The 26,651-nt window shown below is 49.9% G+C and overlaps 9 protein-coding genes across 9 annotated transcripts; 6 read left to right on the top strand and 3 right to left on the bottom strand.

The window, feature by feature from the left end:
* Window positions 1-1,535: 1,535 nt before the first annotated feature.
* B0J16DRAFT_400916 (uncharacterized protein) lies at window positions 1,536-6,052 on the top strand (the record flags this gene model as incomplete). The annotated part of the gene is made up of 4 exons (XM_046132554.1): window positions 1,536-2,012; window positions 2,099-2,194; window positions 2,313-5,117; window positions 5,190-6,052. The coding sequence occupies 4 exons, from the start codon at window positions 1,536-1,538 to the stop codon at window positions 5,775-5,777; spliced, it is 3,966 nt and encodes a 1,321-aa protein (XP_045981146.1). The 3' UTR covers window positions 5,778-6,052.
* Window positions 6,053-6,331: 279 nt separating this feature from the next.
* Window positions 6,332-8,778, bottom strand: B0J16DRAFT_344199 (uncharacterized protein). The gene is made up of 2 exons (XM_046128157.1): window positions 8,064-8,778; window positions 6,332-8,005 (listed from the first exon to the last, which is right to left on the bottom strand). Exons 1-2 carry the CDS (start codon window positions 8,407-8,409, stop codon window positions 6,639-6,641), a joined length of 1,713 nt encoding a protein of 570 aa, XP_045981145.1. The 5' UTR covers window positions 8,410-8,778; the 3' UTR covers window positions 6,332-6,638.
* A 1,908-nt stretch (window positions 8,779-10,686) lies between these two features.
* Window positions 10,687-12,932, top strand: B0J16DRAFT_151709 (uncharacterized protein). Its single transcript, XM_046122070.1, has 2 exons — window positions 10,687-11,621; window positions 11,678-12,932. Exons 1-2 carry the CDS (start codon window positions 10,834-10,836, stop codon window positions 12,540-12,542), a joined length of 1,653 nt encoding a protein of 550 aa, XP_045981144.1. The 5' UTR covers window positions 10,687-10,833; the 3' UTR covers window positions 12,543-12,932.
* Window positions 12,933-15,093: 2,161 nt separating this feature from the next.
* B0J16DRAFT_151663 (uncharacterized protein) lies at window positions 15,094-17,175 on the top strand. The gene has a single exon (XM_046122069.1). It carries the CDS (start codon window positions 15,267-15,269, stop codon window positions 16,854-16,856), a length of 1,590 nt encoding a protein of 529 aa, XP_045981143.1. The 5' UTR covers window positions 15,094-15,266; the 3' UTR covers window positions 16,857-17,175.
* Window positions 17,176-17,915: 740 nt separating this feature from the next.
* On the bottom strand, window positions 17,916-18,718 carry B0J16DRAFT_385785 (NADH-ubiquinone oxidoreductase B12 subunit family-domain-containing protein; the record flags this gene model as incomplete). Its single annotated transcript, XM_046131522.1, has 4 exons — window positions 17,916-18,072; window positions 18,138-18,245; window positions 18,530-18,654; window positions 18,710-18,718. The coding sequence occupies 4 exons, from the start codon at window positions 18,716-18,718 to the stop codon at window positions 17,916-17,918; spliced, it is 399 nt and encodes a 132-aa protein (XP_045981142.1).
* A 189-nt stretch (window positions 18,719-18,907) lies between these two features.
* Window positions 18,908-20,753, top strand: B0J16DRAFT_151516 (ribonuclease H-like domain-containing protein). Its single transcript, XM_046122067.1, has 2 exons — window positions 18,908-19,572; window positions 19,628-20,753. The coding sequence occupies exons 1-2, from the start codon at window positions 19,138-19,140 to the stop codon at window positions 20,633-20,635; spliced, it is 1,443 nt and encodes a 480-aa protein (XP_045981141.1). The 5' UTR covers window positions 18,908-19,137; the 3' UTR covers window positions 20,636-20,753.
* B0J16DRAFT_151487 (uncharacterized protein) lies at window positions 20,753-21,178 on the top strand. Its single transcript, XM_046122066.1, has one exon. The coding sequence runs from the start codon at window positions 20,871-20,873 to the stop codon at window positions 21,108-21,110; it is 240 nt and encodes a 79-aa protein (XP_045981140.1). The 5' UTR covers window positions 20,753-20,870; the 3' UTR covers window positions 21,111-21,178.
* On the bottom strand, window positions 21,179-22,860 carry B0J16DRAFT_151486 (CTLH/CRA C-terminal to lish motif domain-containing protein). Its single transcript, XM_046122065.1, has 3 exons — window positions 22,567-22,860; window positions 21,965-22,504; window positions 21,179-21,913 (listed from the first exon to the last, which is right to left on the bottom strand). Exons 1-3 carry the CDS (start codon window positions 22,615-22,617, stop codon window positions 21,248-21,250), a joined length of 1,257 nt encoding a protein of 418 aa, XP_045981139.1. The 5' UTR covers window positions 22,618-22,860; the 3' UTR covers window positions 21,179-21,247.
* A 2,440-nt stretch (window positions 22,861-25,300) lies between these two features.
* On the top strand, window positions 25,301-26,364 carry B0J16DRAFT_151524 (uncharacterized protein). The gene is made up of 2 exons (XM_046122068.1): window positions 25,301-25,969; window positions 26,019-26,364. Exons 1-2 carry the CDS (start codon window positions 25,387-25,389, stop codon window positions 26,354-26,356), a joined length of 921 nt encoding a protein of 306 aa, XP_045981138.1. The 5' UTR covers window positions 25,301-25,386; the 3' UTR covers window positions 26,357-26,364.
* The last annotated feature ends 287 nt before the right edge of the window (window positions 26,365-26,651 follow it).

Here is a 26,651-nt window from a genome sequence, read left to right as displayed (position 1 = left end):
TATGACATCTTAGACCAATAGTTGGGCTATTTTATTTTGGTGTCTTAAGCCTTGGAGGATGATTCTTCTGTTACCCAGTAGACAGGGTAAGCAAAGTGAGGCTCCACAACCAGGTTACGGGATGAACAGCTGTTACAAACATAGGGTCGTCTAAGTATGGTTATTAGCCCGTGCAGCAATGCATACCACATCATGAAGATCAAGTACGACTGTTGCAAATGGAGTAGAGTAGAGAGGAGCAGATTCAGTGATCCCGATCTCGTATGAGTGAAGGAATTTCTCTTGAATCTTGTTCCTGACCGCACCTCAGCTGCTGTTTTTTTTGCATTGTCCCATCTGCTATAATTCGAAAGAGTTCAATTATCACCAGTTTCAAAGATTCCAACAGAGGGAGCTTCTTACACTAAATCATAAATAAGACTCCTTCATGCACTGTAGCTATTGTTCACTCTGCGTTCTTATTCAGCGATGTATTAATGCTAATTAGATCTAAAGAGAATCCGGAGTACAGAGCAATTGCACCTCCTTGCAGAATGCGAGAGCATCGACAGGGGTTACGGAGCCGCGGCGAACGGAAAATCAAGGGTACCGGGCCAATCAATCGATCAGAAACTGCCTTGACAAAGCCCGAAACGGCTTAGACTACAAAAAAGATGGGCGTGGCTGGTGGACAATCCTGGTGATCAGGGGTGTATAATCTCTAGGCGATCCAGCCTACTCTACAGTGGACAACAGTTGACTGCAGTGCACTTACAGCGACAAACAGATTTGCCCCCACTTCTATTGGCTCGTCTGGCACATTTCATTCACCCATTTGGGTCATGCTGCTGGGACCGGTATTATTGGAAAAAAAGGGACTCAAGCGCTTCTCCGTCTCATTCATTACATTGGAACCTCCTTCATATTCACGACTTCAACCACTTGTCACGCCTACTGATCACTGCGAATCACCGTAATCAACGTGATCTGAAGCTTGTCTGCTTGGTGGATTAGTCAATTTTTTTCTGCTGCTGTTCCTTTTAGGCGCTGCTGCGTTGCAAGTTGCGGCCACTGTCAGAGCAAAAACTTCTGATCCATTTCAAAATATACGTACCTCACACCTCTTTCTCAGATCCGGATTGACCTCAGATTCCTTCAACCATCAACCATCAACCCGTAATCATCTTCCCCTTCCTTCTACCAGACCGCGCTCAGCCTTTATTCCTCCACCCTTCCAGCTTGCTAAGCACCGTCTTTGCTCTTTGTTGCCCGCGTTTCTGCTAGGAACAAGGTCTCCCATCGCGCCAAAACACACGTACAGCGTTTGCGCTTCTCTTTCATTACCCTGTCTTTTAGGTAGGTACCTTACTCCCCCTGTCACTGGCGCGTGGCACATTCTCACCTCTTAACGTACAGGAAAAAGTTGGTACCCGGCCCGCTACTTTGCTTTACTTCACTTTACTTTACCCTGCTCTACTTCTCTACTTGACCACTCAACAACATCGCACATCCGCTTTTCCTCCTCACTTCCAGCTACATGATCCATCGTGTCCGTCATGGCTGAGAATGAGTCTCCCGCAAGGGAACCTTCCACTCGTGGCCGTGGCCGCGGCGGAAGAGGTCGTGGCGGTCGAGGTCGAGGTGGTGGTAGAGGTGGCTCTACTGCTGCAGTATCCAAGGCGGCTACTGCAAAGACTGGCCGTGGTGGCTCACGAAGAGGCCGAGCAAAGAACTTCGCCGATTCGCGTGTTCAAGCTGCTTATGAGCGACAACGGCATCTCAAAGCCAATTATCAAGCTGTTGCTCACGCGCTTAAGCCTGCTCTGCAAGAGCTTGCTGATCGCACCATTGAGGATGCTTTACATAACCCAGACAAGCATAAACATGCCCAAGAGTTTATACCTGTCATGCAAGAGCTTCAAGACAACCTCGATGCCAAAATAGCCGAGTATAAACGACGCTTCGACAGGGACATGGAGCTTGCTGAGCATTTGCGCAATGCTGATGATTATGTTGCCCACCAAGAATACCAGGTATGTTGCTTCCTCTGACGTGACGTTATCACGTTTCCGAAATTCCTTATGAGGCTCTTGGCAGTTACTGACGAACGCCCCCACAGAATGGTCTTGCAGAAGTCACAGAGCAATTCTACGAAGGACAAGAGAACCGCGCTCGCATTCTCAACTCTTTGTATGACAAGGATCTTCCTGTCGATGTAAGTCAGAAGTTTTTCATCCTTTTTATTTCATTCTGTGTTATTACACCATATACTCCCCACCTCATCATCTACCCGTTGCGGTAATTGGTACGCACTGCTTACACGCTCAACTCAGGTTGTCGATGATCAGTACGAATATAAGGTCATTAGTGACGAACATTTTGACGAAGAGTTTGGACTTTATGAGTGCAAGTTGGATGGCGTCTTAGTTCCCTATCCTTCTCGGGTTCCAGGCACTGCCATGTGGCAAAAGGGACGTGATAATGAAGTGGCTGCCACCGCTGCTGTCACTGCTGCTGCTACCACTACTGCCGCTGTTCCAGCCAAGAGCACCCGTGGTCGAGGCCGGGGTGCCAACAAACGCAGAGCACAAGAGCAACCTGAGGGTCAACCTACCCCCAAGAAGAACACCAGAAGTAATCCTGATGATACCCTCGCATCTCCATCGCTTGCTGCTCCTGCCCCAGCCCCCGCCAAAGGTCTTCTCGCTAGTGCTGCGGAAGTCGAGGCAACGCCTGAGGGCACGCCAGCTGAGTCAGACTCAACCCCAGCATCCCCAGAACCACCCGCTTTCGCCAACGGTATTGTACCGGCTGCTGCTGCTCGAGTTCACAATCTCAGATTGCCTGCTCGTGAGAAGAGCCCACCATTACCAAAGAACATGGGTGAGCCGGACGAGTACGGCTTTCGAATGTTCAACCAGAAGCCATCAATGCGAGAGAAGGGCATTAGCAGTCGTCTTTTCGTGCCTCGACCATTTGAGTTCAAGAAATGGGAGATTGGCTTCAGAGACTCGACCAATGACTCTAGCAAAGGCCATACTCGCGCGAAGCGTGGCAAGTATCTCGACAATCCTGACAGCCACGGAATATACATAGATATGTGGTGTAATGGCTACGACTTTTCAACCACAACACCTTCGGACTTTGACAAAGAAACCGTGAGGCGTTTTGGGGTGCACCCTAAGTTTGGTATCATACTGAGAGACGCACCCGTCCCTGAAGTCGAAAAGACTCCTCATGTCATGCCAGGAAAGCCAGTGGTCTATATCGCAAACCCTTCAGGTCGAATTTCGCATGCATCTCGTTCTTTCTTAAAGACAACCAACCACCGCCGCACAGAAGATAGCCCGTATCGCGCCAAGATTGGGGCGTCTGTGAGACGGTTCTGCAAACTTGAAGATGTTAACCCCGACGAAATCAACATCTCTGAATATGTTCGATCCGAAGAGGAGCTACGATCCAAGTCTTTGGGCATTGCTCTCAAAGAGCTCGGAGCCAGACCTGTTGTTAGCCGGGCACCATCCGAGTCAGAGGAGCCAGAAGCTGAAGACCAAGTGACTGAAACAGAGGATATGATTGCTTCTCAACCTGAAGTTGGATTTACCGGCCTTTCAGTCCTCGCACTTGCTGGCGCCTTCCTTGAAGTTGAAGAGCAAAAAAGCGCACCGGCGTCTGCACCTGCGCCAGCACCCAAGCATGCTCGCTATGATGCCATTCGTGACGTCTTCACAGATTCAAAGCCTACACCAGCTCCAAAACCAGATAACAAGCCTAGTGCTGGACTTGATATCCTGGCTGCCCTGAGTGACGTCGCGGGTACCTCGAATGAGTCTGTCTCCATCCAGGAGCCTGTTCCAGTTTATGGCACCGCAGGAGCCGAGTACGCGATGGGCTATGAGCCAGCACCTGTAGCTGAAGCTCCTGCTATCATGGAGGCCGTTAGTGTTCAAGAACAACCCGTCTACCGTGATGGTTTGACAAACGGCATGGGCCCTGCTTCTCATGGAATGCAGGAACATGATCATCGAAGCTCGATCGCTCGAACCACTGAACTCCCACCCGTCACTCCAAGCCAGGCTCCCATTGACCCTCGATTCAGTTCTACCCTCGTTGAGGTTCCTCAAGGCTACATGCACCAGCCCCACGCCCAGCTGCCAATGCAACCAAGCGGCTCAGTGCATGGTCATCCCGGGGAGGCTATGCCATACCCACCTATGCATGACCACAGCGTGCCACAGCATCCGTCAGTACGACATTCTGATTACCCTCCCCCCCCTCCCTCTCAGGGTCCTCCGGCTCAGGAGCAGGGGGCATATCTGTCACATACCAGCTACCCGAACCCAGATCCCCGTGATGCTCATATGGCCTCTGGCCGCCCTATCGATCCAGGTTACTCCCCTCGTCGATTGAGCTATGCCACCGACGCTCCTAGCTACTCCCGCCAATACTGGTCGCAACCTCCGCCGCCTCCGGGCCCCGCGACTGCTCCTCCCGCCCCTCCGGGACCTGCCCCCGGCTCAGTGTCGTCTCACTACTCATCTCCAGCTCCGCCTCCAGCCCGAATCCCATTTTCTCACAATGGAAGCACCGAGCCTCTACCTCCCCTGCGCCCATCCAGGGGACGTAACCAATCCCTTCAAGACGAGGCACTTCTAGAACCTAGTCTACGGTCTTCTGGTCCTTACTGTCTCCCTGGCCCTCCTCGCAGTTACCACCGAGGAGGCTATCCCGGCCCCGAGCCACACGGGCAACCACCACTGCAGCCCATCGCGACGGATCGAATTCTGCCAAACCCGCAGACTGCCGGGCAAGGTTTCATGACCTCGCCTCATCAAGGCTACGCACATCAAGTACTATCTCCAACGTATGCGAACCCCCCTCCTATGCCTCCACACATGGCTCAAAGCCCCCAAGAAAACCATCAGGGTCTGCCCAATTCGGTTCACCGTCATCGATCTACCCCTTCAGGGTCGTCTGACGCCGGTAACAAGTACCGCAAGCTTCAACCCGCCCCCGTACCCGCGCACCGAGCGTGGCCGAATAAGCCCGAACTCAAGACCATTCCGTACGACCACAAAGAGACCGGGTCCGCCGCCGCACTTCCTAGTTCTGGGCCAACTCAAATCAGAGGATGGAGCGTGAACCAACCACGCAAACGAGGCAGCAAGGAGAAAGGAGAGCCTGGCCAAGATCGAGAAGATTCGCGATAGAATGGTGATAATTCTTTGTCACAGGCAGATGAGCAAACCGGACTGAATAAGCCTTTCAAATCCGTTCGATTTGCCGAGCCCCTCGTTGGCGTTCCGGCTACTATCCAGAAGTCCAACAAGCGAAAGCGTCTTGAATCGCAAACAAGAGAGGCTGTTGTGGAGATTGAGCCTACTGAAGAGGTACCCACAAAGAAGGACGATGATGCGTTGGTTTCCAATCCCAATGACAGCCCACCTAAACGACAGCTACGTCCGAGAAAGCCTAAACCCGCCCAGGCCCAACCAGCGGCATCAACCGTCGAGCCACCAAGGAAGAAGACAAGAACAGCTGCAACGCGGAAGTCCAATACCGCTGGATCTTCCAAGGCGATGCCAAAGAACATAGCTAAGAAGACGGTTGATAACATCGTCCAACCCCGCTTATCCAAGAAAACGAGCGTCCAAGCCACAGATTCCAAGACTACGAGCGGCAAGTCCTTGAAGGGTCAGGAGCCTCTAGTCAAGGATGAATCGTCTGATGATGTTCAAATTATCAAGAGTCAGCGAGCGGTCATAACCATCGAGAGCACTGACGAAAGCTCACAATAAAAATATTCTGTCTGGGGAAAAACAGCGACATCATCACCGTCATCGTCAATGGCAATGTCGTTCTTGCGCAATTCCTCCTTAAAGCAACCGCAGCGCAGTTGCCACGATACCCAAAAATCATATACCCAAAAATCGGGTTAACCGTATACCTAATTGTTATTCATACTGAGGACATAGATTCCACTTTATTTGCATCGACGGCGTTAGGCAAGCATGTCCGTGGACATACAACGCTGCATTTCGATATATCTCGCTTTGATCGACGTAACCAGCACTGCTTTTCTTGGATCACTTTGGCTTTCTACTTGCTTTACCTTGGGGATGCGCGCTAGACGAAAGAAATGGACACGCCAATGAAGAACCTTCAAGCTGCACTCAAGGAGTCAACAGTGTACACATCTTTGGAGGTGAATACCCAGGCGATCGAAATCATGACCAGTTTGCTTTTTTGGAGGGATAAGGAAAGGTACGAAAAGATGCCAGCCAGGATAACGTGGATGTGCCACATATATATATCAGGCCGACAAAGATTATGAAGCAAAATAAACATGAATAATGATTTGCAGCACGCGACGTAAAACCTGGTGATATCTTCATTGAACTTAGTGTATGTGTGTGATGTTTTAAGAACCTGATCGCTTCCAATTATGTCGGGACGGTGATCCAATGAATATGGATTGCCAAATCTTTTACACCCCCTTAGATTTCGAAAGCGAAAACAATTCCTTGCGCGAAAATTCGTTTTTAATGTTACAAAGGTATCATCGATTCCCAACTGCCGTCCTCTTCCTTCTTCCCAAATTGTACAAGTCTTCATGAAACAGTAGTGTCTAAATGCAGATCGATAAAATAGCGAGTCGACTACTTGGCTTCTGAGGTGCTAGCGTTTGCCTGTGTCTCATGAGCGGGTTGTTCTGCGGTGGGCTGTGCTGCTGGCTCTTGGACAGGCTGTTGAGGGGCTTGCGGAGTGTTGAGTTGCGTAGGATCGGCAAGGGAGCCGTCCGGCATAGCAATGAAAGTGCCGTTCTGGGGCATACCGCCAGAAAGCATTATGGGGTTGTTGTGGTGAGGTAGAGCGCCCATGGCGGTAGGGTCGATGCCCATAGGGAGGCCGTCCATGCCACCGCCTATCATCATAGGCGCACCACCATTGGGGACAGTGTGATCAGTAAGTTGGGATGCCCCAAGAGAGCCCTCTGGGTGCAGGGGATACATTAGCGCCTCCATGCTGCCACCGTCAAAGACAACCATGTTTTGGATAGGCTGCTGGGTTTGTCCAAGGACATTGATGACATCCTGGGCAAGTTGACCACCTAGGATGGCAGCAACAGGAGAGACCTCGCTGACGAGGTTCTGGAGGAAGCTGCGTAGAAAATCAGGACGAAGGGTTTCGCTGGGTAGACCCAGGGCCTTGTGCTTCTGAGTAGCAATCTGCGTGAACATCTTAAGGTCCTCGCGGTTGCTGGGAACACGGCCGTTCTGGAGCTGCATAAACTCCCACAGAGCACGGAGACAAGACAGCGCAGGGGTTACGCTCTTGAGTCGTCGCTTGGACTGTGTGTATTCAATAGGTAGGACAGCGACGTCGCTGGCGAGGAACCATGTAGAATAGAGCTCACGCTTCGTGACAGATTCGACTGTCTTAGGGCCCTCTTTGCGGGTCTGAACGTCGACGATGGAGCGTGTGCGAGTCTCAGGACCAGTGGACGTTGCTACGTTTCCGAGGTCACGCTGAATGACATAGTCGTGCTCGATTAAGTCACTGAAGATGAAGCCGTAGAGTCCATGACAACCAGCAGCATAAAAAGCTTTGCAATTGAGGCGTGTAGCCGTGTTGATGATGTTGAAAGACTCGGGATCAAGGTCAGTCGCAATAACAATATCGTAAGCTGCAAAATAGCTTGGCCCCTTAGTCTTAACACCTTCCTCGTCGACATGGATGTGGACACGAGGATTAAGCTTCCTAAGGGCAGCACTGGTCACTTGTGCTCGGTTCTGGCCAATAACATCCTCATCACCGGGGAGCAGGAACTGAGCACCTCGATCAGCTTCAGTAACAGTGGCACTGTCAAGCAGAGTGAGGGAGCCAACACCAGCAAGGACAAGGTTCTTGGCAATCTCATCGGCGAGGGCTTTGATGGTGATGAGAAGGATGTTTGCGCTTTGGATCTTTGCCTGCGCAGCCATGCCCCAGAGGCGAATCTGGCGATCGTAGAGAGCAACCTCCTCTGTCGCGTGTTAGAGTGTATACCTGCGGAGTATGCGATTCATGGGCGCAAAGCTTACCAGCGCTGACAGTAGCAGGGGGGGCTACTGGGAGGTTAAACCCATTATTCTGGCCGTTTGAAAGGTTCATCCCAGGCTGCATCATGAAAGAAGGATCGCCCATAGGTATCTGCATACCCATCAGGGAAGGGTCTGCCATGAGAGAAGGATCACCCAACATAGCCAGAGCCTCTGGGTTCATCGGGTTGAGAACGTGATCAGGCAGCTGCGGCATACCATTGCCATTCATGTTGGTGCTAGCTTCCATAGAAGGCATTCCGTGTTGCGCTGAAGTATCTGGAGGCTGTTGCGCTTCGATCACAGCTTGAGCCTGAGCCTGACCTTGGTCTTGATTTGAGCTGTCCATTGATACCGGTACTCGGCTAATGGGAGGCGAGGCTCAAGAAGACTGAGCAAAGTGAAGCGTATGAGGTTCCGAAACAGCCGCTTATCGCTGCGCAAAGCTGAAAGGCTGCGAGGCGAAACCGCAAAAGTGTTGTTATGAATGAGATGAGGCAGAGAAAGACGCGTGATGGAAAAAGCCCAGCCTGCTGGGGATTAAATTCAGCTCCTCCCAGTCAGCACAGGCTGTTTTTGTAGGGATGTTTTTTATTCACGGTACATACAGGTATCCGGACAGGTATCGCGAGCGGAAATGTGATATCCCTGTTTGCCTGCACTGTTTGTTCGTTTAAGTTGTTTGTTAAGAAGAGGCTGAAGATAATCATATCTCGGCTGGATTGCAGGTTGGCAGCTTTCAAGGTCCAGGAGCCTGACCTGCTGTACCTTAGTGAGCTGGCGCTGAAATGATTGGCTGACAGAAATTGTTAGCGGGATCGACATCACCGAGGAAAGGTTTCGGTGGGTCCTAAACGCGTTTTGGGGAATTAATAGTCTAGCCTCCACTGCAAGGTACGACAGCGGGCAGCCATAGAAGATGATGGCAGAGTAGATTAGTAGGTAGGTGATTAATTGCAGAGTATACCTATGCGCCATAATTAATGGCCTCATAATGATCCATCGCTAAGGGACCTTAGTACTAAGGTCGGCACCTAGGTAGGTAGGTAGGTAGGTAGGTAGGTACTAACAGAATCACCGGGTATTCTACCTACCTATGCTAGATCATTTTGACAGTCTTTCAACTACCTACACTACAGTACTGTGATCTAGTTCTAGGTATCAACACGATAGGGTCCCTTGACAATCACGTGAAGCAAATGAAACATCAACCTTGTCTTTATGCAAGTAAACCGATACAGGAATGAATCGAACGTGAATGTTACTCAGAGATACAAGTCCACACCCATACAGAGGTTTCGTCAATCTCCAGCGTATAAGTGTCGTATCGTCTTAAATCTGTGGACCACCGTCTAAGATGATCAGTCGTTTTCTTCTTCCTTTTTTTGATAGCAAACAGCCTCCACCAAGAAGAGTCCTTGTTCCTTCGTGGTGTCCCTTCATTGTAGAGAGAAGCCGCTCAAGTACCTACCTATCTTAGAAACAAAGACTACATACCTAACGAGATACTATGCAATCTTACGAAAAGGATAAAGCGACGTTGTATCACGATTCCCTTTTCGGTGAGGTTACATAATACCAGTCTAGAAAAAGCTGGAATACACCAAGAATACTCGTACAGAGTACAATGTGGCACCTAGTACGAATCTAGATGTTTCATCGGACAGCATCTTTTAATATCTTAAACTCACAGACTAGCAAGGACAAGGAAAGATGTTTCTTTTGTCAGAATAGATGGATGACAAGATTACCATCAACATCTTGTTCAAAGCGGATAAGTTATGTGGCTTACAGAGCCCTCCCTGTCTTACTCAAGCCGGCCTCACTAATTGTGGCTACTGAGGTACTTAACCGCCTTTATTTTTATCCCCCATTCCAATCTACTGCCGTCTCTTATTTCTATCAGACCACGCACATGCTCATGCTCGTAATGGAAACAGTTCAAAGTTCTCACCGCCATAGCCTACCTTACTGTACTGCATTGACTATCCACCTTGGACGCTATCAATATTCGCCTTTTCTGTCTTGGTGAGCATTGCCCTCCGCTGTCCCTTAACTTTGCCCGCCCCGCCAAACTACCTACACAACGACCGTCACAATGATGCCTTTTCTGGTACTGTAGGCTCATGTGCAATGTACGCCTGACCTGACTTGGCTGCAGCAGAGCAGGGCAAGGCAGAGAGAAAAAGGCGCATATTATCTCTATTATCAAGAAGAAGAGAAGCTAGTATTTCCGTCCATACTTACATTACTGACACGAAAACTCTCATAGCCGAGTCATTTGCACCGTACGTAGCCAAGCCTACTGTGCTCTATTACTTGCTTCTTTGCTTGCATTCGATAGGATAGTCGAAACCACACCAAGACCAGGCTGTTCACGTGGTAGCACGGGTCAAAGACTCGCTCATTTCCAATTTCCAACATCAGACTGGCTCTCCTACCTTGGTTATCGCACGATTCATTGTCCGCTGTCGCCATATTAGGTACACCTTACCATCACTATCAATCACCACTGCCACTTATCGCTAATACGTACTGCGAAAAGACCCTTTAATCCACCTTGACTAAATCCGACCAAAGACGGGGTCCATCATCAACCAAACCCTCGATTCGCTTCGCTTCACTCCAAAACCCCACGTCATAAGTCATAGTCACAGTCACAACCATACTTAGTTATAGCCGCCCAACGACTAGCAGCAGCCTTGTACCCAGTATTACTTGAAACCCCCAGTCAGTCCAATTCAGACCACACCAGTCCCGCACTACTTTCGCAATGTCTGGCCGGTCGGGATCAAACTCCCACCGTCGCCATTCTCGAGAACCCCTCGACGACTTTCCACCCCTTCCAGTGCCTCGACTACCTTCTCTTCGAGCCCTCGCACACGCCCAGCGAGACCGTGATCGTGACAGCCCATCGCCGACATCTTCAAACCGCCCTCAGTCCCGACATTGGTCAGCAGCAGCTCGCCGCGCCGAGCGCATCCGGAACCTGGAGAATAGAGCCCTGGCCTTCACCTCTGGCTTCGACGACTTTGAACGACCGATGGACGACGGCTGGCCGACTTCTCGACGTACTGACCGTATGAGGACCGCCGAAAGCAGCAGACCCGCCAATCTTGAAGACTTAGATCGCCATCTTGAGGAAGCAAACTCCCATTTAAGGGCCCTCCTCGATCTCCAGCACCACCCGAGTCTTACTCCTCCCCCTATGCCGCCCAACTTCTCTCCCCCCCCTCGTCCTACCGACCTGCCCGACTCGAACCGACGACACAAACGCCGGAAGCTGGATTCCGACAGACACGCACCTTTTAGAAGCTTTCGCTATGGAAAGTACGGGCAGGTCGAGCAGGGCGACCTGAAAATGGAGATAGTCAGCTGCGATGGTGGCATGTTCTCCAACGAATCGTCGTATGCCGCAGAGAACATACTCAAGAACGATAACTCTGTGTATTGCACCAAGGGAAATCGATGCAATATTGTCTTGCGGCATCAAGGTGGTACTGTCTTTACTCTTTCGGAGCTGGTCATTAAGGCACCTGGGTCAATGAACTATTCACATCCGTAGGTTGTCTCATGTGTTGCCTTGTAATATTGGCAGCGTGGCTGACTATGCACAGAGTGAGAGAAGGAATGGTCTTTGTGGCCATGACTCAGGACGAAGTACTGAATCGGACAGCCCAGTATCAGATACAATATGCGCCACGCTCGAATGATCCAAATCATGAGGGCGATTCGAGAGTGTTGCAGTCTATCCCAACTGAAATAATATCAGTCCAACATCACGAAAACGGAACCACAACCACGAGGTCCCGGCCATCGTACACATATCGAAGTAGTAGTGACGACTACGAATCACGGACTCCACAGATGCCTCGGGAGTTCGCCTCTAATCTCCCCGACTTCCAAATCACAACCGAATGCAGTGACGACGAAGAAGAGCATTATGAGGGCTCTCGCCTTCTCTACCGCCGAGCGCCCGATCGCATTGGGTCCCTTCCGTTCGAAACATTGGACTCTGATTCCGAAGAAGGCGGTGATCCTTTTAATCCCGAATACCTTGACGACCATCATCCCTCCCACTGGCGTCTTTACAGCAGTGCTGCCAATACCAGCGGCCCTGGTCTCTCACCTCCCTCTTCACGCCGCCGCGAGCGGGAGAGGGAGCGAGAAAGAGAACAGGAAAATGACCGCTCAACCCGATCCTTCTCTCTTACTGCAGCCTGGGAAGCCCACGCTTCTGCCACACAGGATGCTGTACGAGCCGTCGGTGGTGGTCAGCTTCTCTCGCCCCACGCTCGTTTCTATATTGAGAAGAAAAAGAGCAAATGCACGATCCGCTTTGACCCTCCAGTATCAGGCCGATTTATCCTGCTGAAGATGTGGAGTTCTCACCATGATCCTACCAGTAACATCGATATTCAGTCTGTTTTGGCTCGAGGGTTTGCAGGACCTCGTTATTTTCCATCGATTGAGTTGCGCTGAGAACGCTTGTTCAAATGATCGGGCGAAGGGGGCAAATAACCCTTGGCCTTTCTCGTACATAAACATGACAATATACCCATTTCAAGATGACGACTAATCATTCTGCACTTGGTGTCTTTGATCTAGTGTACTTATGGAATTGCAGGTAGCACATTCAGAGGTCGTGGCATCTACGACAAACTTGAGTCGTCAGGTGAAACTCATTCGCAGTTCAGGTACATCAGTCTCAAACCTTGAAACAAAGGCAGAACTGAATGACCCAGAGCAGCAAGCAGGCTTTAGACAGCACGACTATAGTTCGGCGTATGAACGAAAGACCTGACGTGATGACGTGTATCGAACTGGTCCATACACAGGCTCAACAATATCTTAAGAGATTTGCTTCAAGGCTTTCTTACTAAATGGTAACTTCTAGGCAAATATTGAGTCACGTGGTTGTACAGCCTTATCAATAGGTTTCAACAGCTGCATCGGATATCTACTATCCAGCAGTGTTAACGCGTGGACAAGAGAAGAGTCATGGATACATCATTCACCACTGGCTTCATTTCAGGGATCTATCTACACATGAGTTATAGTTAAATAAAGAGGTTGGTGCTTCCGCAAACATATGACGATGCAGGTGGGACCAACCAGAATGACGAAATGAAATGAAAGAAGCAACAACCAGGCTGGCTGAAGCAGCCCAGGATTGTGACAGGACTTTGTGCAACTTGTTGGCCGATTGTTTATTTGTCGAGATTGTTATGCGGCGGCGGCGGCCAAGCTGAAGAATACCTCATGGCTGGAATTGTGTGGTGGTGTAAACTTTTGTCATGCCTCATTCCCGCTAAAATACAGGCCGATACAGAACTCCATAACCGATTCAAGATAATTGACCTATCACAGGCTGCCAATAGCTTCTGGCCCAAAACGGACGATACAAGACGCTGGAGATTTTACTCCAGAATAGAAGGCTAGACTGTAAGTACGGAATGAAGTATGGATGTTAATATTCAACTGTATTTTTTCCACAAAGTTTATGACATTTTAAGTTCTTATGCTTGATATTATGGTGATTGAATCTCTTCAATACCCGCACCTCTAATTCCCTACCTAGCCAAACACAGGATCTGATGAGGCATCTGTGAATCTCCTCAGTAATCCTTGTATGGATGTTTACAACAACTCGTGGCCTTGCAATGACAAAGGCATCTTGACGCCATAACCCACCAACCCGAACTCTGCTGATCACCTCGAATGACCAGCCACGCACGGCACGCCACAGGTCGTGGCAATCAAGTTCTTTAACGTACCGGGCCAAAACTCTGTTCCTGTTCTAGGGCAAGCAGGTCAAGGGACCAGACACCCACGATGGAGGGAAGGGAATGGCCTGGACTTGCCAAGAGGCGGTCTAAGTTTGGCCTTGGGGGCTCACGAGCTGAAGAACGTAGGGAGTAGTATATGGACGGAAAAGCTTGAGATGACGACTAACCTTTTGCCTTTACCTTTCTGCAGGTTCCCGTGCAGGGGTACCTACGTCCTACGGATGGAGGAGGGGGGAACGTTGAAGCCGTCCGTTCGGGAAAAAAGGTAAGATGGTTGTGCAGTAGTGTTGGTGTTATGCAGGTGATACTGCATGATTTATGGGTAGTATTGATTTGATCCCTCAATCACAAGTTAAGATGGTAAGGTGTCATTGGTACGTACTATATTGGCCGATGGTAGTGAAGGGTTCTGTTTCAGGGTGTTGCAGTGAGTGAAATTCACCCAAAGGAGAAGAATTGGCAGATCCTTCTCTTTCAGGGTCCAATATTAACTACCCGTATATTGAAACGAATTCCCAGTCCCCAACCATCGGCTTTGAAGGGTCATTATGACTCTGTCAGGCTCCAATACGTAGGGCGAGACCCAGAACCAACCTCCAGCTACGTCAAATCCACCGCATCCATTAAACTAGGGCATGTACTGTAAACTGTAAAGTGCTAGAGACAGAGACAGTGGCGCGTTTTTGCATTCCTCAGCGATCAGGGATCAACGCTAGGGCGTTACCAAGCTCGGCTGGCTTGTTCGTCAACAATCGGTATCAGTGAGAGACTGAGACACCATGAAGCAATGTCTTTTCCGGAAAGAGTTTCAAGTACAAGCTGAACGTCTTTCTCAGAAATGTAGATATGATCATTCTTTATACACACTTGCAGTATCATATCCATCTATATAAACTGGTGGCTGTCCAATTACCCGATCAGTACAAGTCCGTTAGCCACTAAAGAACCCCTCCTCTCTTCTCCTCTCCTCCACACAACCTGGACCCAATCGAATCCACAACTATCAAAGAAACTTGGCGTGCAGACTGCAGTATCCGTACAGATACAGCAACTTAACTTCGGCCCAACCATTCGCTCGCTCGTTCGTGGAGGGTCCTTTTACTGGTCAGAGTCAGGCTCGGCCAGCCGACCACGCGCAGCTTCCGTGGTGTTAAGGTTATCATCATCCTCCATTAGGTTAATGCCTCTCCCACAGCCATAAACCTCGTCTCCTCCAACTCTCTCTCCTTCAACTATTGCGCCAACTCTCTACAAGACTCGACACGACGACAATAAACAGCTCTCCACCCAATATATCTCAACCCATACGATCGTCAGTGCTAGCGTCCTTCTGGCGTTGGTCCAACTGGGTTCCGTTGTCCTGGATCCCTGCTCCACCAAATCTCCCAAACCCCTTGGAACCGAAACCACCGCAATTATGCAGCCTCTGGATCCTCAGGCCCAGGCCCAGGGGCTCGTTGACGACGACCGAGTTGCCGAGGAGGAGCATGGACAGTTCCCCATTGAATATCATTCGCGTTTAACAGGACCGAGCTCCCCTGGGTCGTATGGCTCCAGTATTCGCGCTTCGACCGCCCGGAGACGAGCTGCCATGTCAAACAAACCCATAAACAACCATTTATCAGAAACATCACCTCTCCGTCTTTCCTCAGCGGCTCTTAGCACTCCCACCGTTCCGCAGTCGATACCTCGCTCAACTCCTATTGTCGCTCCTCTTACCTTGGCCTCCCCTTCGGCAGCCCAATACCTTCCTAGCTCTTCTGTACGAAATCGCGATTCCGGATTCCATGTAGAACCTACTTCTCCTAAGCTTCAGTCACCTTTGCGCCACTCCATCAACTTGAACAACAGCAGCCTCGACGCTGAATCACAGCACTACCGCATCTCCAGTGATAAACCTAGGGCTCAGTCAGTCGATATGTCATTCACGGGTGATAAGAGACCTAGTGCGAGCAGAACTCGATCAAGTCTGCCTGCTGTTGTAGAGGAGCCTTCTCGAAATCGATTCCCGACTTGGTTCTCTCGTCCAAACGCACCAGCACCCTTATCAACAACTGTTCCGGAGCGCCGGCGTAGTGCATCATCTGCGTCCAAGGCATCGACGCCAACTTCAGCGCGTTTCAATTTCTTTGGTTCTTTAACCGCTTCTTCTGTTGCCTCTCCTTCAGAGGAGCAAAACGACGCCCTTATGAACTTGGACATTGAAAAAGGTCTTTTCCCAAACGGTGTTCCTGTCGAAGGAACAGCATTCTCGCCATCCGCCTTTAAGAATCTTCAGATGAACGCCACCGGGTTACTGAGCAAGTTCCAGGCTGCCTATGAGCAACGTACGACAGAGTTTCGGGAGCTCCAAGCTGAGCGTGATATCCATGAATTCAACAAGAGCGAGGCTGAACTCAAGGTCGAGCAGCTTGAGAAGCAGCTCGAGGAACAAACTACCATCATGGCAGAGCGTGATGCCATGATTGAATATCTGCTTAGCCAGCTAGCCCACGAGAAGGAACGAACGGATGCCACTTCAGACGGCGAAAAAGAGAATATCAACTCAGCAGCTTCGATCGTGTCAGAGGACCTGGGTGTTGACGAGGATCGACTGAGACGCTGGCGAAAGAGCACATCAACATCATCTGACGACGAAAGTGTTGACGAAGTCAGCGTCTTTTCTCGATCACGGAGCCCAACCTTCTCCACCACTATATCAGAGATTAGTCCTGCCACAGCTTCAGCCTCTCAGGCCAAGCCAGCTACTCTCGAACCCCCTCGAGCGGCACGGAACAGTGTTCCTCAGATGAGCCCATTCCAAAAACTCATCCGAGGTATCTCCAGTGAAAAGCCTAAACCTACAACCACCACGTCCTGTCTCAACTGCCAGGGACAAAACGCCAGCATGGCTTGGGATACTGTGAATCTTCTTAAGGATGAAAACAAGGGACTCAAAGATAGAGTGGAAGAGTTGGAAACCGCAGTTGAGGGTGCTCTTGATGTTGTCAATGGCATTGGCTTATGACAGGTCAAAGCTGCGACCAACATGATTATCTAATGTGAAACCTGGGACGGGCATTTGACTGTATTGTCATACCACAAACACGACGTTACGATAGCATCGTATTTTGTCGGCGTTTTGAAATGGGACTATTTATTTTTCTTGGAGTATTTGGGATATAAAGCCGGTTTGGGTATACGGCGGCGTTCTCTGGGCCTTTGATACCATTCTGCATAGGTCAAACGACCATTTTTTACCTTCGTTAGCATAGAGGCAAGATAGTCTCGATAGGACCCTTTACGGTCCGAACCACTAGATTGAATAAATCTTAAAACTCTTGATTAACTCTTTCCACAGACTCTCCAGTGATAATAGCTTCTTTAGAAATCCATGCAGGGAACTTCTGTGCTATATATAATCCTGTTTGCGCTGCACGTAGTCCAAAACCCCACACGCGATAGGGATGACGATCTCTCGCAACTAAAAGTTCAATCAATGCAGCTGTAATGTTTTACATTCCAATTGATATACTCAGTCTGAGGTGATAGATATGGTTGGGATAAACCTGGAATGCAGCTCACACGATTTGTTGAATCTTCGCAGACGTTTCAAGTTCATCGGCACAAAAAACGCAATATTCAGCAGTCAGATGAACTCACAAACGCAAACAAACACCTTTGCCCTGGATGTTGCGGGAAAATAAGTCAGTGTTACCTCCCATATGAGAGCCCAGCTGTCCATCTGGAGGACAAACTGGGGCTTCGCATAACAATTCACGCGCAAAGTCGCCGCAAGTGAACACAGACCGTGGATATCTAATGCTACAGCGCTGGGCGTTATCCAGTGTTGAGACACCAGATATCCCTATATCGCAACCCAGCACCTCGAGCGCTGCAGCAACTTCACAGTGATTTCACCTAGATATCACTTCTCGTCCCTCATTTTGGATATTTCTTTTGATTGATGGAATCCGCAATCTGGTCGAACACCTTAGTCGCTTGACGAGGTATATGTACAAAACTTCTCCACACCCAAAACAGGTCCCAGATCTGCCCGCTTCATCGTCTTTCGTGTATATCCACTCTAGTGGTGCTCCTCGCCGTGGTGGTGCTCGTCCTCGAGAAAGAAGTACTCGTAGCCGCAGTAGATAGTGAAGGCGACTGTCGCGATGCCGAGACCGGGGAAACCGCTCTTGAGACGGTTCCAGCGGGTGTAGGGGCCCTGGTATCGCCAGGCCTCACTGAGAGAGGGAGTCAGTACAGGTCTTGCGTATGGTGCAGGATTTAGTAACGGGGTGTGACGGACTTTCGCTCCCAGGGGTCGTATCGAGGCTGGCCGGTAGATGCTTGGAACGCTCGCATGTTGAAGCCGGTGATGTTGGCCTTGGGGCCGCCCGCGGCAGCTCGTAGTACTCTACATGGCGCATCTGTCAGCTCAGGGTCATTGACTACAGGTGCCAATTGGCCGAGGGTCAGCTCTGAGAGATCATATCGCACCTTGTGGCAAGCATCGTAGACTGAAGACGAGATTCTGGGTGGTGGTTGGATCTGACGACAAATGAAATGGGCGAATGGAGAGTGAGCCAATTCGACCTTAGTGTTGCTGGCTCTCTTTCCCCATTACTATAGGTAAACTGGGGCTACCAACCAGAGAGGGAAGATCGGATCAAAGTGGCCGCTCCCTCCGATATGACGCACGGACCATTCGATTCTGCCACCTCCAGCTCCTCATCTGTGCCCTCGATACTAGAGGAAGCACAGAAAGCAGCCCAGCAACCACTTATTGAATCCTTTAATCCACGCTGTGTGCTCTCTATGCTGAGCTGCGCCCAAAAGATTAGCTAAAAGGTCTTGCTTTTGTTATTTGGTCGAGCTCACCTGGCGCATATCTATCGTCATTCCTCCACCCATTCTCCACCATCCGACGTGGAAATCAGATAAACCACCCGCCGACTCAGCAATTACGGTACTTTACGAACGTTTATCGAACCCCTTCGCTATCGCATACACTTCGTCAATCTTTGCATTGAAAGCGCGGGTCACTTGAATATCTCTTTCGAACTACTCCAATGAAGAGAGAGCTGGGAGGTTAGGAACCGCCGCCAAACATATCAACAACCCTAGCTCCTCCGGGATTAGCTTTACAGGGAAACTCCAGTCAGAGTTCTGCTGTCGGTATCCTTCCTCGATAGTATCGTTCAAAAACTCAATCTCAGCAATCTTCCGAGTATCCTCAGGAACGCCAACCTGCACGTGGTCGAGGACGACGCCGTTGGAAAACCAACAATCGCAATCGAACCTACCACATGCCGCCGCCGCAACTTAGAGGCTTCGGCGGGGGGCCTGCTGTAGCGGCGCCGTACCACCAAGGTGGTTTCCCTTCACACGCTCAACCGCAAGCCGGTATGCCAGGCGCAAACCAGTACATGAACGCCAATGCGCAGCTTGGGCCCTTCTCCGCCAACAATAATGCATTCACATCGGGCCTCAATAGTCTGAATACCCAAGGTTTCGCAGACACAGGATTTGGGAGCCAGAGTGCAAGGATGGGCTTTCATGGTCCTGCCGCCGCACTACAACAATCACAACATGGACAGCTTCACCAGAATATGTTAATGGAACACCCCACGATCAGGTCGCAGCCTAACAAGGGAAGGATACGGGAAGTGTGGAAACACAACTTACATGAGGAAATGGCCGTATTACGAGATCTGGTGGACAAGTACCCCTACATTGCGATGGTAAGACACGAGGAGTATACACTGACTCTGAAGATATACTGACCACTTGGAAAAGGATACCGAGTTTCCGGGTGTGGTGTCAAGGCCCATGGGAGGATTCAGAGGAAAGAGCGACTACCACTATCAATGTCTGCGAACCAACGTCGACATGCTTAAGGTCATACAAATAGGGCTCACCTTCTTTAACGAGGATGGTGAAACCCCACCGGCACGACCGACAAACGACATGAAGCTTGGCGCTGCTGCGCAAAAGGCCGCGACCAATGCCCCCTTCCCTTGTTCGTGGCAGTTCAATTTCAAGTTCTCTATCGGCGACGACATGTACAACGAGAAATCAATCGAGTCACTTCAGCAAGCCGGTATCAACTTCGATTTGCTCGAACGCGACGGTATTGATCCCCACGAATTTGCGTCCCTTCTCATTCCATCCGGTCTAGTGTGCTTCGACAACGTGCGATGGATTTCTTTCCACGGCGGCTACGATTTCGGCTATCTCACCAAACTTCTGATCTGCTTGCCCTTGCCTAATGACGAGGTTGACTTCGATCACAAGATGAAGCTGTATTTTCCTACGACGTATGATGTGAAGCATCTCATGAAGCATGCGATCCGACTTCACAACTCCGGTCTTTTAACCCCCAACGATCCCAGTAGTGCTGAGATCTTGCAAAAGTTTGAGCATAAGTCAGGACTGGAAAACATCGCAGAAACCCTCAAGATTAAGCGCGTCGGCAATGCGCACCAAGCAGGCTCCGACTCTTTACTTACCGGCAAGGTCTTCTTCTCTATGCGCGACAAGATATTTGCTGGTGACATCCCTGACGAGCACGTCGGCAAAGTTTGGGGTCTCGGATTCCCTGACTCGAATGTCGTGATAAACCACCAAAATAACAGCGATGGCCAGACAAACGGCAACGCGCCCAGCACACCCAACACTACGAGTGTTGGGCTGGCTACTACCCCTGGACCCCAAGGCCACAATAGTATCCTCAACACAGGGCCTATGACACCTGGAGGAGGTGGCGGTGTATTTGGTAGTTTTGCTTTTGGCGGCAACCGATAAGGACTAGATTCAGCGCGATTTGCCGGACTCTAGGGCTGAAATTTGCCAATAGTGTTAATGTTTTCTATGCTCTTGATTTTGTCTTTACATACCATCCTCCTGTATATATCCTACTATACGTTCCTTTTACCACAAAAGCGAATTCTCGTTTTGTGTGAAGCGAACAGTACTCGGCGCGATATCATAAGCCCTTGATAAAGCGTGCGTCTTCGCCTATCGCTCCCGCACTTTCTGCATGGAGCTTTCGCGTTTTGATATGGGAGGTTTCAAGGGCCCCAGGGAATTGACGGGGGAAAAGATTTGGGAAAAACACGGCCGGGTGGTGATTGTGATGATTTGCATGGATCCGGTGGTGTTGGCGCCGCTACTGTATGCTATACTGTATGGTTATTGGGGAGTTGGCACCTGGAATTTGACGATTGTTAAGCTGTTGGTTTTTCTCGCTACTGACGCTGTGTATGCTATCCAGAAATAACTAAGTACTTTGTGTCTGGGGCCATGGGCACCCAAAGACATGGTATTATACAATTGTTTGACGATCCCTTGATGGGTAGCCCAATAACGCCCAAATTCAATTACGCTATGTCAACAACTTTCAACGTGTTGTGCGCTTTAAGTGATGTAGACCTTCTTCAAAGACTCAGTAGGGAAAATCTGACCTGTCCTTAGATCCCTAACCTTGTCCGAAGGTAATCCATGCTTTCTGGCCTGCGTTTCTAGACGATCACTTCCGTAGACGCTGCCGTTGGGCAACAGCCTGAGATCATGCTCTACGTGACTCTGCGTGTGATGGGCATATGGCACATTGCGTGCGAGTTCATTGAGCTCCGTAGAGCAGATAGGACAAACACCATGGCCGAGCGTCGAAGCAGCCGTTTCTGTTACATCAGTTGAACTTGTGGTATGGCTCGCGCTTGAGCTTTGTGGGGGGTTTGGGGAGTGAGTGTGGCATGCAGGTGTTTTGAGAGCTGAGAGACCTGAAGAAAGTGCGACGTGAAGAAGAGGTACTGCAGGAAGGGCGAGCAGTTGATTGTGGGTTTTTGTGAAGAGATTAGCAAGTTCAGCCCAGCGTGAAGGCTTATAAAGCTCTCCGTAGGCCTTAGAGCCAGGAGGGAAAGCGAGCAAACCGCAAGCTTGTTCAACCTCGCGGCGAAATGTGGTTCGATAGGGGATAAGATGTTTCTTTGCGTGGGCGATGGCCTCGTTGACCTTGGATGAGGACTGAGAGCGGACAAGTTCGATATATTGTTGAAAGCGAAGCATAAACTCAAGTTTACTCTGCAGAATATCAGCATGACATATAAAGATTCTGTATGGGACTCGACTGACATCCATCTTGCGGAGCTCCTTCTTGTTCTCGGTGCACCATGCCAGAGCTTCGACAACACTCTCCTCCATCAGTGAATCTCGAATACGACTAGCAGCAACAAAGGTATCGACGTCAACAAGATCGTTGATGCCACGCTGGTCTGCCAACTCCTTTGCAGTCTCGTTGTATCCGTGGCGAAGTAGATAATCCGCCAAAAGCCTATCCAACCTTTTTCTACTCCAGGTTTCGTACTTGACATCTTCCACCGAATCCATTTTGTATAATTCGTCGAGATGGGCTATGCGGGCAGCGGTCTGAGTGTGCAAAAGAGCTTCCTCGGCAGCACTGGTAGTGAGCTTGCGCTTCAGACCGCGCATTCGAGTGATCATAGCATCGACATTTCGAATAACATCTTCTTGTGATGCGCGGCCAGATACTGTGGCGGTAGCAGAATCCTTCAGCAACGTCTTGAGGGCAGCAGTGTCCTTCTCAATCGCGAAATGTGCCGTTCGGAAGTTTTTACGAAGCAGTTCGGAGGGGAGACGAAGGAGTGGTTGATCCTGGTGTTGATAATGAGCGGAGGGTTATTGGGAGGCGGTGATGGGGCGAGTGAAGGACTTACAAGCAATAAGTGCTCGTCATGTTTGATCTGGGAGAGCTTGTGGTCACCCATAATGAAGGTATGTTGACAAATTTGAAGCTTCAGCTAGGTACTCTTAGAATTGCTTGTTAATATTGGAGGTTCATGGAAGGCGGTCCGTCGGGTCCGGTGGTCATGGTTGCTTGACGTTATCGTGAAGTGAAGCCAAAGTGAAGTGGGTTACTCCAATGCAAGTCATGACAAGCAAGAGTGGAGTAGAATGTGGGAGCTCAAAGAGGTAAAGCACGTAGGTACCTACAAGACTCCCGTGCCGTTCGGAACCAGGGCATGTGGGGCCCCGGCGGGTCGCGAAATCCCGCTGTAAGCGGAGATGAGAGAACCTGTCACTATCTAGGAAGAGAAGCCGTCTTTCAATGATGTATATCTATCTTATCTGAATAGGTAGGTAGGTAATGCCTTACATCAGTTGAAGCAACTGGAACATTCAGTGTCTAGAGGTATCCATGACAAATAGGTAGATAGATGTAGGAGACAAGGAAACACTGACATCGCCAAGAACTACCTCATTAATTTCCACCTCCGGATTCCTTTATGCCCCAGACCAGGCTGAAGTGAAGGTATTACTAGTTTGTACGACAAGAACCATTTCCTAGCACGAACTGTCAGTGACTTCCCAGAACCCCAACGCCGGTTGACTGCATGAAACAGGCATGAAGAAGCTGTAGCTAGGTAGATCAAGATATTGGACGTGACGCTTCCAATCCCTAGATAAGCCCGGGTAGAGGTGATGGTATCGCACATGCAGCAAAAAAAGCCGTGCTCGAATCTCGCTGTGACACCTGTCCTTGGTTGACAAGACGAATTATGTTTCTTTGACAAAGCCAATATTGACTTGGTTCAGAGCCAAACCCCACCAGATGTTCCACAGGACAAGCCATGATTCACAAACCATCAAGGAGTCGCTCGCTGCCAGTACTATCTATATCCATGTCAATCAGTCAGTCAGTCAGTCAGAGTCAGAGTCAGAGTCAGACGAGCCAAGGTCGGATCATCCGTCGCAGATATCTTAGGAGGCAACCTGTTTCACCTCAGGGCATCAAGTGACATCCCGCCTGAGAGGGTGGAATCAGGTGATGAGTTGGTTGCCGGCTCCTCTATTGTTGATGGTGTGATCCCTTTGGGAAGACCGGGGGTTCCCCAACGTTACTTGATCTGTGCTAGGGAAGGACTCTCCCGCATTTGGGTGAAGGATAAGTTGCAAGCTGACAGTGCGAGGCTTATTTGTGTAGGTGTGAAGAAGGGAATCCGAAACGTATTGGTGCTTCATGTCTGTGCCTTGAATTTTGTAATACTTCAGAGGTACTGATATACACAATATTGCCATTTAGCAAATTCATACAGACTTACTGGGGGTGATGCTATTCGCTCCAAGCTGCGCCTGCCCCTTTATTGTTCACCAACTTTCTCCATATGATTCCTTCTTTCATTGCGCCTGCCTGGATAGAGTACCGTACTTTCCCCCATCCTCAAAGGTAACCACCCCCATCTTGAAGCATATGTGGCCCACCTGACCCTCCTATTGGTCACCCTCTTACCTACCTCCAATAGGTTGGCTCCAGCCCAGCATCGGAAGTTTCTGCCTCAGGCTGCATAGCACATGCCCACGCCCCTCTCGCTCACCCGCGTCGAGTTATTTATCTTACCAACCTCACCCACTTGCACGTGTTCACCCTCTTCCTCCGCCGCGTGACCCGACTCGCTCAGTGTCAGTTCCCAGTTCCCAGCAGGAAGCGCCTATCCCATCCCATCCCAGTCCGGGGGAACAGCCCAGCCCAGCCCAGAGATTCAATCTCCTGGTTCTTCCCTTTTTTGTAACATAAAAGATACTCGCGTCTGAACGCGTATCTAAACCTCCTTATCTCTTTCTCCCTCTTTCTATCTCTTTTTTTTTTATACTAGATTATCTAAACTTCCAAGTCTTGGATCTGGGAAGTCTTGGAAACGCGACCTTATCAACCGGGACTCGCGCGATATCACGAGGTAGATCCCTCCAAACACGTGAGACGAGAAAAACTCGTGATCTCGCACGCCTCAAGGCACATGATCTGGAAGGTATGTCGCTTTCATGCATCTCATTCACTTCACGATACCTTCATTTTAATGGCCTGCGCAACAATACCTTTCTTTCCCTAGCATTCTGACCCTTTGCAAAAATATTTGCGCAAATAACTCGACGATGCATTTTACCAAGTGGTCGCGTCTTCAAACATCAGCATCAGCATCAGTCACTGTCATGGCCTGCCTGCATCGCATCGTTGCACGAAAGGAGACTTAAATTTACGCTGTAGTCATCCCGACTAGATTGAATGAATCACCATCAATTCATCGGTTCATTCTATCTTCGCCTCGCCTTGCTCGTGACAAATATCGCGTTTCAATGTCTGTTCACGTTTGCTCTCTTCCTCAGTCACCACTAAAACTCGAGCGAGTTTCTCTCCCCGTACGCCTCTTCAGAGCATCAAAACCCGATTTCTGCGACAATGACACTAGTGCATATCATGTCCACGTGTCCCAGATGCTAGATTTTGCTCGTTGTATCCGAAGCTGTAGCCTTTTTCTTCTCTACACTTCATCTACCCATGCATATCTTTACGCGGACCTGTTCTAACTCTATCTTGTCCTACTCAGATCTCTGACTGATCGCCAACGTCTCATCTGTGGTTTCGTAACCGCCAGAACTCGCTCCCAAATCAAGTCTTGACGAGCTTTCTATTCAACAGTCTACCCACCAAGATCCTCTGGTTTTCGGACACAACCTTTACCATTAGAAACGACTGTACGATGGCAGAAGTTCTTGCTGACCAGCCAGAGCTCATGGGTCTGACTGGCTCCCCTGGCCAGAAGCGAAAACGCGAATCTGGTAGTCCTGACCTGTCGAGGAATAAGCGTCCAGCGCCAGCTGCTCACATGTCTACCGATGCGGCCTCGTTTATTGACAGCGCCATGGAAAACCACGCTGTGAGCGCTAATGGCGTCAATGTTGCTGATTTCAACGCTCTGCAACAGGCTACTCAAGAACATGATCACCCTGATGCCCCAGATCCTACTAGTGCTACCAGTACCGCTCAGGCTGCTCTTGGGATGTATCCTACTCTTCACGTTCCACCTTCGACTGAAGAACAATTTGCTGCCCAGGCGGCAACTGATCCTGACCACGGTCACGACACATCTTTCAATCCTGATGTGACGCCCTCAGTTGATGGCATCATGGAACCCCCTCAGGTTGCACCTCCTCAGCATCAGCATACGCCTCCTAACGGCGTTCCGCATCCGCCAGCAAGATACAATCCCGCTGCCCCCAACCCTAAGCCTACCGTCGGTTCAGAAGAGTGGCACAAGATGCGAAAGGACAACCACAAAGAAGGTATAGTTGGATATCCTACGTTGTGTCCGCACTAGCTAACGATGTATAGTGGAACGTCGTCGTCGTGAAACGATTAACGAGGGCATTAACGAGCTCGCAAAGATTGTTCCCGGTTGCGAAAAGAATAAAGGTTCTATCTTGCAACGAGCTGTCAGTTTTATCTCTCAGCTTAAAGAGAATGAACAGCAGAACATAGAGAAATGGACGCTCGAAAAGCTGCTTACGGAGCAAGCTATTACAGAACTGAGTGCTTCCAACGACAAGCTAAAGCAGGAATGTGAGCGCCTTTATCGTGAACTCGAGATCTGGAAGCGTGTGGCTCAGAATGCTGGCCTCGAGCCCCCCCAGCCGAAGGAGGAGAACAACCCGGCTACTACATCGAGCTAAGGGCCTCTTTCAGCATCAGAATATGCTTCTGTGGCGCATTAGGACTGCTCTTGACATATACCCACGCCTAATACTGTCTTGAGCGAATACGGCCTTGGTGAATAGTTGCCAGTCGGCCTGGTTGTGTTTTCGCTTGTTATGTTCGCCTTCCGGCAGGACTTTTCTCATCGAATCAGCGGAAGAGTGGAGTGTTAAGAAGGGGCCTCTTTCTTGCTTCATGAGTAGTCTCACGGTATGAGCGAAGTTTCTTTTGGTCTGATAGTTTTAAGTAGCTTGGCGTTGGTGGATCGATTCA

This window comes from Fusarium flagelliforme (genome assembly GCF_020744385.1).
Source record: "Fusarium flagelliforme strain FIESC 12 MPI-CAGE-AA-0113 chromosome Unknown B0J16scaffold_5, whole genome shotgun sequence".
Classification (NCBI taxonomy): domain Eukaryota; kingdom Fungi; phylum Ascomycota; class Sordariomycetes; order Hypocreales; family Nectriaceae; genus Fusarium; species Fusarium flagelliforme.
This window is presented reverse-complemented; position numbering and strand designations above follow the sequence as displayed.